This window comes from Cavia porcellus, unplaced genomic scaffold (genome assembly GCF_034190915.1).
Source record: "Cavia porcellus strain 051 isolate PalLab524CR breed Dunkin Hartley unplaced genomic scaffold, mCavPor4.1 scaffold_2, whole genome shotgun sequence".
NCBI lineage: Eukaryota > Metazoa > Chordata > Mammalia > Rodentia > Caviidae > Cavia > Cavia porcellus.
In genome coordinates, this window is record NW_026947485.1 from 79,373,580 (window position 1) to 79,386,389 (window position 12,810).

Here is a 12,810-nt window from a genome sequence, read left to right on the forward strand (position 1 = left end):
AATTAGGGCTGAAGAAGAAGCAGGAAATGGTAAGTGATCCCACTTTGGCCTTCCACCACGTTAGACCACTGCCATAACTGTACAGTAATTTATACTAGAGCAAGAATCTTTCAGCAGTGTGAATTTTAGTTAAGTCTTGTGAAACACAAGCCATCCCGTTCATTGAAAGACTCCATTATTAGAAACTTCTGGCATGACTGCCCTCCCCTTTACACTGCTGTGCTAGGTGCCCTGCTTTGTAATTGCAAGACATGCAACCCAAGTGGAGTATGGATGATCAGTGTATTTTTTCTGTTTTTCTAGCAATGATTGATCATATTTATAGGGCTATCAACTACTGGGCTTTGAAAAGGTCAGTATTGATTATCTGTGTCACACAGATGCTTTGCTTCTTTACTGTACATAAATATGAGTTCCTTTATGAAACTGGTATGATTTTTCAGGGAAGGTGAAGGGAGATTGGGCATTAATGTGAGTTAGGCAGGTGGAATATCTACTAAAACACACTTAAATGATGCAGTTACAGGGTTTTGGCATTGGAGGTGTCATACTTTGGATAATCCACTCCTAATTTCCCAGCACACACACATACACATACACACACACACACACACACACACACACACACATACACACACACACCACTCTGCAAATGAGAAAGCTGGGTTTTCATCAGTAGACATGGGTAGACAGAACCCCAGTGGTTATAGTGAGGCCAAGTAGAAAGGCTGTATATCACAATGTGAACAATGGTTTCACCTGGGTATTGGCTTATGCACTTTTGGGTGAATTTTTTACTTCTCTATACTGTTTATATTTCAAATGCTTCCTATAAAGTACACATTGTTGCTTTTTCATTAAACAATAAACCCACAGTGAAGCCCACTGTGAATGACAGCCAGCTGGCTAGGGTTGTGAGGACAATGAGTTCACCTCAGTGACCTTCAAGGAACTTTCTGGAAGAACAGAAGGAGTCAGGCTGCAGTGGAGTCCTCACCTCCTCCCCAGCCTTGGTGTACTACTTGACTGACCATGGACTCTCTCTGCTTCTCTCTCCCCTTCTCTCCTAAAGAGTTTTTGGCCACTTTAGCCTCCGCTCCGAATGGCAGTTGGTGAAAGTGGACTACAAATCAATCTTTAGCCGGCGCTGCACCAAGGAGGATTATCAGACATGGCACCTGCTCAATCAGGTACAGCCAGCATGGAGCATGCTGGCCTTTAGGGAAGCAGCTGCTGCAAGCTGGGTTTAACCTCAGGAGGGCCTTGCCATGTCTGGGAGAAACATAATGGGCCATCTGGGGCTGGAGGTGTGGACTTCAGGAGAAGGGTTAGATATTACCAGCACCAGCAACACCTTAGAATCTTAGGTACTCACTGAGGTCAGTGAGTAGCCTGGGGGAGAGATGGTGATGGTGACCTGGGGTTTTACCTTCATCTGTGGAGAAGCTAGGACACCCTCCAATGACTTACTCATCTGTCTGCCAATGTGGAGGGTGAGGGCATGTCACACACCAGCCGGAAGCAAGAGGGAAGAGAACTGCAGAGAAAGGGTTCAGAGTCACTGTGCCAGATAGGGGCAGGTACTCATTGCTCTGCTGTGTAGGCAGACGTGTGCGTTCTTCCGAACTCTTGGATCCTAGCTGTATGTACAAACATTCTCCTCCTCTTCTGGTCTGTGACTAAGAATTGGGGGTTGGGTGTGGACATTCATCATACAGAAGGAACTTCGTGGGTGCACTTTAGTTTTACTGTGGAAATGATGTGGAGAGAATATGTCAAAATTGGGCTTCTTTTCACTAAACTTGCTGCTGAAGCAACTCAGGCAGTGTGCCTTGGTCTGTATGGATCCCTGGCACTTGAGAGGTGGGAAAGAAGCAAGGGAAAGTAGACATTATGGGGTAACAAGGATGGAGACACAGCAGTGGGCCAGGCTCCGGTAGTGCTCCTCACATGCTGCAGCAAAGATTAACACTTTCTCTTGGAATTTCTGGATGGTTGGTGGGAACAAAGTTGCTGCTTGGAGTGACTCACAGAATGAAAAGACTAATGATTCTTGTTGAGAAGCTGTATTGCCTCCTGTCTGCTCTTCTGCTCTCTCACTGTGGACTTCTTCTTTAAGGGAGAACCTTGTGTTATGGGAGAAAGGAAAATATTCCAGAAGCGCAAGCCAGGAGCTCAGTGTGCCCTAGGCCGGGACTACTCGGGGTCAGTGATCTCAGAACCCTGTGTCTGTGCGGACTGGGACTTCGAATGGTGAGTCTTTTGGTGCTTAATCTCCAACTGTAAGCCCACGTTCACTTGTTTGTGTGTATGGAGAAGGTGCATAGATGGAGTTAGTGGAGGGAGGCCCAGCCCAGAGGTGGGGAGTATGTCTGCTGGCTTGGTCAGTGGGACAGGTGAGAAGTCCACACTACCGAGGAAGGACAGGCTGAGGCTCTTTGCCAGGAGGAAGTGCTCCTCTGTCTTAGCTGCATTTCCCAGAGGCCTTTTCCTCATCTTCCATGAACAGCTGAGTTGGACTGTTCCAAGGAGTTGGGCCGGCACTGATGGAGCTCAGAGACTTACTGTCTTGGAAGCCCCCTCCACATACATTCATTCAAACTCTGCTCCCATGAGAACCACCGGGCATCCTTTCCTTTTCTTTTTGTATTTTATTTTTAACTGACATAGAATATTTGTACATGTACTTAATATCTTAGTGATTTGATTCCCTTCCCCTCTCCCCTCCCCTCTCCCTCCACCTCTAGATCAACTTATTTGCAAAAGATCTGTCTTCCTATTTTCTATTGTCTATCACTTATTTTTTAAAATTATTTATATTTTGGGTTTCCCATATTAGAGCAGTCATACAATATTTAAACTTGTATGCCTGATTTATTTCACTTAATATTGTAGTCCCACACTGCACCCATTTTCCAACAAATGACTGAAATTTATCCTTCTGTATGGCAGAGTAGTACTCCATTGTGTATTAATAACACATTTTTTACCCATTCATTTGTTGGGTATGTAGGCCATTTCCAAGATTTAGTGATTATTGTGCTGCTGCAAACACAAGTGTGGATGCATCACAGTGATTTGTTGTCCGTGTTTCTCTGAGCCATGGTAGACCCTCATCCATTGTTGAGAGGCCACGCAAATAAGGAACAAGGGCTGTAACAGATGTGTGTTTCCTCCAGCAATGCTGTTCACATTTCCTGGTCTGGATAAACACCTCGGGCTAATATTCAAACGCTGATCTTGGGAATTTATTCTTTATCTCTGTGACTTCACTTACTCAGCCACAAAATAAAAATATATGTAACATGTATCTCATTAGGTGCTAGGGATAAATAAATGTGTTAATAAGGGAATGAATGTACGCCATTGTTGCAGAGGAGACATTATCTTGGTGGTGTATAAAACAGTTAAACAGGGCTGGGAATTTAGCTCAGCAGCATAAGCACCTGCCTTGTAAGTGTATGGTCGTGAGTAACAAAAAAATAAAACAAAATAAAATAGTCAAACAGGATTTGGTGGCTGTTGCTAATGTATTATGTGGAGCTTGTACCCCTGGTTTATTAAGTGGTCGCCATCTAATCTCAGCAAATACATCAGAGCTTGCACATCCCAATAAGCACAGTCTTCAAGGTAGTGCCTTTGAGGACTACCCAGTTGTTTCAGTGTTGGTGGTACTGTTTAACCTATTCCCAAGCCCTTCTTTGGGGATTCTATCAGAATCCATCATTAGGTAGAATAAGGGGTGAGGGAAGGAATCCCTTCTGGGGAGTCCTGTGGTTCCCACATTCACATTGGTAGTGATGCCAACCAGATTGAAGATCTGCTCTCTCCACATCCTGTCTGTTGCCACACAAATGAGAAGGGAATGGGAATCTTTGACATAAGTTACTTGACCAAGTTTATATAGGAGCTAGATAACAAACTCAAGTCTTGGTAAGTTCCACCCTGCCATTTATGCCATCATTTCTCAAGATATCAAGCGTTGCTATTTTCAGTTTACATTATGTTTAGAAGAAATAGGGTCTCCACATTCAGTTACTCTTAAATTAAAACTCACCTCCACGTGACCCGCACTGCTGCTGTCCATGAAATTAAATACAACATGTTTTAGCAACTCTAAACAATGATTGATCAGTAGTCTTGACCTTTGGTGTTAGAGTTGTAATAGACACACAGTCTCCTAGAAGACTTCCTGAATTTTTTTTTTTGAAGTATGAGTGTGTTTACATTTTGTGGTCAATCATAGCTCATATTTAAGAGAAACTGGTGTAACCTGAGTCTGAGACACAGTCAACAGCCATACAGGGTTGGATGGTACAAAGTACTCTTACCTGGAAAGTAACACTAAGAAAATAAAATGGCCTAGAAAGCATTTTTCACCATTTCTGAGTATTGGACGAGTAGTTTTTGATTTCTGAATTTTCTCAATTGTTTACCATGGTGTGGAGAAGGGAAATGGGGGTGAATATATAAAATTCTTATTTTTGCTTTAAATTCCATTTCAGTGACCACGACTACTGGTTTAAGAATTGTGATGTTTTTGACAAAACATTATTTGTCTCTTGGTCTTTATCGATAATGCTACAAATCAGTGCAGGGCAGCAGTTTCCTAGCTGCGCCTCCTCCTAGATGGTCCTCCCTGCCAGGAAGTACTATTAGCTCAGGAACCTGAGGTGCCATGCTCAATTAGCACATGCAATTATCATGTCCGTTCCATTCAGCTGTTTCCCTAGGCCAAATCAGGGTGCACTCATTTGATGCCAGGTTTCAGTTTCAGAGACAGTAGGGAGAGGATATAACCTAGTTTAGGGAGGTCAAAAGCTGGGGAAGAGGATTAAATGTCTTCACTTTGGTAGAGGCATTGAGAAACACCAGAGGTAGGGTAATTTTTACCTGTGTCCCTTCTCCATTTAGAGAGGCGTATTGATTCTGAGAAACATTTTATCTATAGGATGCCATTGATTTCCACAACTTTCACAAGAGTAGGTTTTAGTAATAAGGTGAACAGATAATTTGCCGATGTTTCTGTTAAAGAGCCTCAGATCCCCAAGGTTACACTAGAGAGCTAGTTTTTAGCTACCTCTGTGGTGCATTGAAGAGACGGGAACAAATTCTCACTGAGAATCAAGATCATCAGAAGCTGGGGGTAGTCAAGAAAGGAAGCATATGGGGTTTCCTCTGAAGTTCCCTGGGGCTCCTGTGTAGGAGTAGCCCTCAGGAAAACCCAAGTGTATTTGATCAGTGAGAAACCCATGTAGACTACTTTGACTCACTTGCTCAACAAACATTCACTTTGGTGAGTACCCGTGAGGTGTTGTACCAAGTCTTAGTTCTCTTAATGAATAACCTCAACCAACTCTGAAAGGAGAGTTTGCTATTGTGTGTGTTTAATAGATGGAAATGAAGATGTAGGTAGGTTTATCAAGATACTAGAACTCCAGAACCCTAAGTCTTACTGGCTACTGTCAATCTCCAGTGTGGTAGCAGATCTTCACAGCCAAGTTAGGAAGTGATGATGTACACTGAGGCAGAGAGAAAGAGGTGTGGGGATGCTTGGCTCTCAAATTCACATGTATCTAAAATCCACTCTGGATTTCATATTATGCACATGGGAAGCAGGAGAGCACTGTTTTCTGTATAGTGGACTCATCCAAGTTTAAATAAGATAATAAACAACGTATAAATAAGAGTTACTGCACTGAAAGAAGGTATCTGGAGAATAATAAAAAATATATCATTAACTGTTGAATTTTCTGAGCCATAACTATATAGTTGCATTAAAGTGAAATAAAATTTCAAAATCAATCCCTTAGTATACTGACTAGTGGCTACCACACTGGACAGCATGGTTATAAAATGTCTCTATATTGTATCAAGTTCTACTGGGAATGAAGATTATCCAGGGCTGATAATAGCGTGGAAAGGGTCCTTTAGGAGGTGGTAGGGGAGCTGCACAGACTTATTGCAGAATAATTAAAGGAAAATAAGTAGACCTTCAGAGCAATGACCACAGGACTGTCATAAACACAGCAGGCACATAAGACAACTTTTGGAGAGCTAGAGGAGTGAGGCACACAGGGTAAGGTTAGATTGCGAAAAATGTTTGAGGGATGGTTGTTGAGTTTTCTATACAATTTCTGAAGTGCCTTGGATACAGATGTCTTTATCTCTGGCTGTACTTAGGCTTACACATGAACTAATGTGCTGTTAATTATTAATTCATTGTTGGTGTTGGTATTGTGGCTGCTTTTGTTTTCTGAGTGCTCACTCAGTGCCCAACTAAAATTTACCATGTTACATGGTGCCCTGCAAGGCGGCAGAGGGGCTTGTGGCCTCAGCTGCTCCGTGGGATGACGGGGGAAGCAGGGATCAAGGCAGTGGTGCTGGAGCCATGCGTGGTCTCAACTTGCTCAGCACATTTGGCTTGTTTGGAGGAGACCAGGAGTCTTCGAGTGTGACTCTTGGGGACCAGGGACCCTCTCCAATGATAAACGGGTGCCCAGGTTTTGTGTTAATGCTGAGCAGGGAGTAGGAGTCTTGTTTGCCTCCGCCTGCCACTGTCAGCTATGTAAAACCTGTGCCAAATTATTTATCCTCTTTTGGCTTTTCCTTCCCAGCCTACCACTGTAGGAATTAGACTCAAGGCATTAAAATATACCTTCCTATTCTGAATTGTAGAGAGTTTTGGTTTCTTAACTGTTCTGGGTATTTCTCCTTGACAATCTAAGGTTTCAAAGATGTACAGATTCCCAAACTGAACAAAATTTACCCTAAACTTTTAGAAATTCCAAATGTTTTCTAATTGAGAAACACAGAAAGATGGCTTACTTTGTCAGAGAAAGTGCTGGTGTATTTCAGCATCTGTGGCGCTCACTTCCCTGAGGCAGGGCAGTCCTTCCAGTACGTGGTATCCAAAGCTCTGGTTCAGCAGAACATACCTTTCCAAGGCAAGCTGGAACAGCTGCCAGGACCACTTGTTTGTGTAAATCATGCAGACTGGGAAGCTGGGAGGGAGGTTGGGCAGTGTGAGCATTTTTAATATACACTTAGCAGAAATTAATGAAGAAGTCCAAGGCTTGGGGGCAGCCAACCTCCTCTACAGCTGTTAAATATTAATGAGGTACTTTTGCTCTTTGGGGTGAAGCATCCTGCCTGATGCACCTTTCTTAATTACTGCATCGCTAACAGGTAGCCGAGCTGAGCAGAACTGCCAAAGGTGGTTACCTTGCCCAGGCAGCAGTGAACATTTCTCCCCTTCCCAGAGCTGCTTAGAAAAGCAGCCTTCTCTCAGAGTGCCGATATTTCCTGGAGCCAGCAGAACGGTTCAACAGGTTTAACTCACAAAGAGGTCAGAGGATGTCCCCAGAATAGTGCAGACACATCACAACTTGATGGTTCCATGGATAAAAATAACACTTGGAAATAAGATATTCAGTGGAGTGCTGGTAAATATTGAACTAGTGGCTCTCGTGGAGCAAATATACACTGCTTATTGAACATATTCCTACCACAGCGAGCTTCAGGCTACCTGCATGACACCAGCGAATACAGAATGGGAAGGGATAGAAAGCAGCCCCACATTAATATGGCATTCCTGGCACACAAACACATTAGTGCACATAACCTCAGGAGCATAGGTAGCAGGGCAATATTATGATAATATGATTATTTTATATGAGCGTATGTATATATTTATATATAGTAACAATAAAATGTGACACAGCAATTAAAATTGCATTTTGAGTATTTATAAATGTATAAATATAATTTACATAAATGAAATTTTATGTATTTCAGCTTTAACAATGGCTTTGTTTGACTATCATTAATTAGCCCACAAAACCGCTTGAATTTTAATAGTCAGATCTCACGGGCTGTTGCCAGCTGGCAAACACTATCTAAGTCCATATGAACTATCTGACTGGGAGTGCTCAGTAGCTGATTAGGAAGTTTGGGGAAATATTTACTTGGCAGAAATGCTTCTTTTTCCCTTTCTTCCTTTTTCATTAAAACATGGCTGCCTCAAAGGTGATCTTAAGTTCTGCCTTTCTGTGCATCAATCTGCAGCTGCTCTCCCCTTTCTCCTGCAGTTCTCTCTTGAGCACTGGTGGGGCTCTCTGTGGGTATCACTGGAGCATCAGTGTAGACTCAGTGGCTCCCTGCAGAGCCAGACACAACATCCTGGAATAATTAGTGAGGTTGTGGAAGATCCATTTGCTCAATGAATTTCTACTCTACACCTGCAGTATCTTAGGTATATTCTTACTTTGCTGAAAAACAGGGACAAATATCTCAGCCCTTTTGTGGTTTCCACTTAATTTTCCAACTTATTATGAGTCTGAAGATTTTATGGAGACAATGAAAGTCAGCTTCATACAACTTAGACAGTAAGGAAGAATGGATAAGAAATGGCCAAACACAGGAAAGCCCAGGGAACTTCACACAGATACATAAGGAGAAGTGGAAGGAGTGGCTAGGTGTGTTCAGGTATCCGTTTGGTGGAGCAACGTGGGGTGGGGGCATACTGGGAAGATAATGTACACAGTCTCATTTGTCACTTGGCTCTGCTGAGGTAGACTGAATGGTGCTCTGCTCCCTGCTGTATTATTCTGTTCTCCAGCATGCAGTGTGTCATGTCTCTCATTACCAACCCTGTGCATCCAATGGAATTCCACAAAGTGTTGGCTCAGGGAATATGGGTGCAGGAAAGGAGTACCGAGATGGGAGAAGAAAATGCCTCCCTGAGTGCTGCATTGCCCTTAACACCCTGTGGGTCAGTATGTAAATTCTCAGATTGTGCTTCCCAGTGTGTGGGGGTCAGGAAAACTTGGATACCAAATCTGGAGGCATAGATTCTCCTAACAAGAAACTACCCTCTGGCTGATTACAGGAACAGTAAATCCCCCCCTTTTTCTGTTAATTTTAAAATGAAAAAATAGTAAAAACGACACAGAATTTCCAAACAAAATAACAGATTAACAATGATTAATATATTGTGTATTGTTATCTTTAAAGTAGTTGCTCAGATTATAAGATATAGGCATGAAAAAATGATCATGCAGTGAAAGCACGAACTGTTCTTTTTGATGAACTAATAGAGATTAGTAGTATGAGTATCTATTTTGTATGTATGTTGTCTTTTCCCTTCTTTTCTCTTTCCCTTCATCCCAGTTTTCTTTCCTTTTGAATAGTTTCTTCTGCTTTTACTTTCACAATATCTATTATGTATTTTGGATCCTATTTATTCTTTCAGTTTTTTACACTAGGGAGACAGTACAATGTTTACACATGCAAATCTGATTTGTTTTGATTATGAGTGTGGTCTCAAGTTATATGCATTTATCTATTAAAGTCTCAAGCTTATCTTCTTTAGAGCTGAGTGGTGCTCTATTGTATAAAATATCATGTCTATTTAGTTCATTCCTCAGTTGCTGGGCATTTGTTTCCAAGATTGCTACTACAAATTATGCTGCTAAAAACATAGGTGCACATATATCACTGTGGAATGATTTCAGTTCTTTTGGGGAAATGCCCAGAAGCAGGATAGCTAGGTCAAATGGAACCTCTAGTGGTAGTTTTTTGAGGGATCTCCACACTGATTTCCATAGTGGTGAGACTCTCCACTCTCACCAATAGTGGAGAAGAATTCCTTTTCCCCATATCCTCTCTGGCATTTGTTGTTGGCTGATTTCTTGATGATAGCTATTCTTTCTGGAGTGAGATGGAATCTCAGTGTTGTTTTAATCTGCATTTCCCAAATTACCAGTGATGTTGAACATTTCTTCATATATTCATTTGCCATTTGTATTTCATCTGAGAAGTATGTATTCATCTCAGATGCCCACTTTTGAATTGAGTCTTTAATTTGGGGGATCTATTTTTTTTTTAATTCTTTGTATGTTCCAGATTTCTGAGGGACAGTTAGTTAAAATTGTTTCCTGTTCTGTGGATTGTCTTTTCACTCTGTTAGTGATTTATTTTGATATGCAAAAACTTTTTAATAAGATGAGATCCCAGTTGTTGATTCTTTGAAGTACTTCTTAATTTGGTTTTTGTTCATGAACTCTCTGCCTACCCCTGTGTCTTCAAGATTTTTGCCTATTTTGTCCTCTAATAGATTTAGTGTTTCTGGTTTTTTTTTTTTTTTTTTTCTTTTTGGGGGGGTGTCTCCTTTTTTTTTTTTTTTTTTTTTTTTTGTACCCAGGATCAAACTCACAATCTCGCATGCCAGGCAGGAACTTGTGCTGCTGAGCTAAATCCCTGACCCTTAGTGTTTCTGTTTTAGTAGTTAGATCTTTGATACATTTTGACTTTAGTGCACAGTGATAAACATGGATCTATTTTTAGTCTTCAGCATGTAGAAAGCCAGTTTTTCCAGCACCATTTCTAAAAGAGACTTTCTTTCAGTGGACATGTTTGTCCCCTTTGTCAAAATTAAGGTGGCTGAGTGTCTCTGTAGTGTGTGTGCCTCTTGTAATCTATTCTAGTGATCCTTAGGTCTATTATTTTGCCAGTGCCATGCTGATTTTATCATAGTAGCCTTATAGTATAATTTCAGGTCAGGCATTGTGATGCCTCCTTGTTTTTCCTTTGTTGCCCAGGATTACTTTGCTACTCTAGGTCCCTTCTATTTCCAAATGAATTTTAAGAATGTTTTCTCTAGATCTGTGAGGTATTCTAATGTCATTTTGATTGGGATTGCATTAAGTCTATATAACAGTTTTGGAAGAATGGCCTTTTTACAATTTTGGTTCTTCTAATGGAAAGAGATATCATTTTCTTTATGTCCTCTTCAATTTCCTTTTTTGAAGTAGTATAATTTTCAGTTTATAGATCTTTTATATCCTTTGTTAGGTTGATTCCTATTTCAGTTTTTGCATATTATTGTGAAGAGTACCTTTTTCCTAATTTCTCTCTCAATGAGTTTGTTTTTGTGTTTTCCTAATTTCTTTCTCAATGAGTTTGTTTTTGTGTACAATGTTTTTTGAGTGTTGACTCTGTATCCAACTATACTGCTGAATTTGCTTGTTAATTCTAGTAGTCTTTTGGTGGAGTTTTTAGGGTCTTCTATGTTGAGTATCTTGTCACATACAAATAATGATAACTTGACTTCTTCCTTTCCTATCCATACTCTTTTTATTTCTCTCTCTTATCTAACTGTTCTAGCTAATGTTTCCAGAACTATATGGAATAGGAGTGGAGAGAGTGGACATCTTGTTTTGTTCCTGATTTTAGAGTAAAAGCTTTCAGTTTTAGGAACAGTAAACTCATTTACCTGCCTGTACTCTGACGCATACGGTACCTGGGAACTTCAGGGAACTCCACAAAGTAGAGAGACCTCCTTGTGCCTACAGATCCTGCCCTGGTTTTTCACTCATTTTATACATAGGAGAAAAAAAGGAAGGAAACATACCTCACTTTCTCCATTTTATTGTAGGTGAAATTTTACAGACCCATAGAAAAACACTATAGTGTTATTTTTTGGGAAAGATGGTTCTTGTTATAACTAATCAGTAGAAATTTGGATAACTGTGTATGTATTTAAATATACATTTGTATTTGATGAAGAACAAATTTTGAGGAAAAAAATCAAAGCGAAATATCCAAAATACATTTTAGAAGTGCACATATTAAGTCACAATATAGAAGGGTATCTTGACCTTTAAAGTCATCCTCTTGATTGTTATCTACTTATTTCATTAATTATACTGTGACCAAAAATATGCTTTTAAGATTATAGTGGCCTTCCAGCCCCAACTCAAATATAGAACCTGTAATCATATTTAAATACCTACTTATACAGCCTAGAATTTCTGTTTGATAATCCACTTCTTTTTCCCCCTAGACTAGACTTCAAGTAACTTGGGACTATTTGTAAATCTGATAATGCCTTTCCAAAGTGTGAACATCTCTCCTCACTGGGGTTAGGTAATACAATGTTGTGGCTTTCAGGTAGCACTAGGCTATGCATAGGTCTGTGTGAGTGTGTGTGTGTGTGTGTGTGTGTGTGTGTGTGTGTGTGTGTGTGTGTGAGTGTTTCACCATTTATAAATACATGTCATTCTGCAATACTTCTTTTCCTAACAGTGACTATGGCTATGAGAGACATGGGGAGAGCCAGTGTGTCCCTGCTTTCTGGTATAATCCCGCATCCCCCTCGAAGGACTGCAGTCTTGGGCAAAGTTACCTGAACAGCACTGGGTAAGTGACACATGAAGTAAATTAACTCATTATTTTCTCACTTCCTTGCAATCAGAGGAAATACCTTGCTCCTCAAGCTACTGGAGTGTAAATAGAGTTTGTTTGCAATGAGTAGCTTCAGAAGAAAACTGAAGTGCTTACTGAGAGTACCTTTACTGAAAGGCATCAGAAGAGATTTCTGATGGCCCAGAGTTCAATGTGTTTTGCCATTTACTTTTGGCAGACGCTATTGTCTGGTAAAACTTCTGTCCCAGAAAGGTATGTTGCCTTTATTCCCTGGCCCCCGAGTGAAGAAACTGGTAAAAGATGGATAAGCATGCACTCATGCTCAAAACTTGTAATGAAAATTCAGAAGTCTGATCCTGAGGAATTTCTGGAATAAAAAGGTCAAGGCATATTTTTCAGTAATTCTCCAACTCCACATCTTTCTCACTCTTTGTTTGCTAGTTAGTGACCTGTCAGACACTTGAAAAGTTCCCTTAGAGGTGTACTGTATAGCCTTTTGCTTTGATGCCTCTTTGACCCAGAAGACATTTGTCAAGTGGCTGGGTGGACTAAAACAGCACTTTTCAAATTCTGGTGTGCTCATATATCATCTGAGGGTCTTTC

The 12,810-nt window shown here is 40.8% G+C and overlaps 1 protein-coding gene across 1 annotated transcript in view; it reads left to right on the forward strand.

The window, feature by feature from the left end:
- The window catches only part of Sorcs3 (sortilin related VPS10 domain containing receptor 3), a 591,788-nt gene that overhangs the window by 534,988 nt on the left and 43,990 nt on the right, over positions 1-12,810 (forward strand). The window contains exons 15-17 of the mRNA XM_063244673.1: positions 1,073-1,190; positions 2,120-2,253; positions 12,088-12,201. Coding sequence (XP_063100743.1) covers positions 1,073-1,190; positions 2,120-2,253; positions 12,088-12,201 — 366 coding nt within the window. The remainder of the gene's footprint in view (positions 1-1,072; positions 1,191-2,119; positions 2,254-12,087; positions 12,202-12,810) is intronic.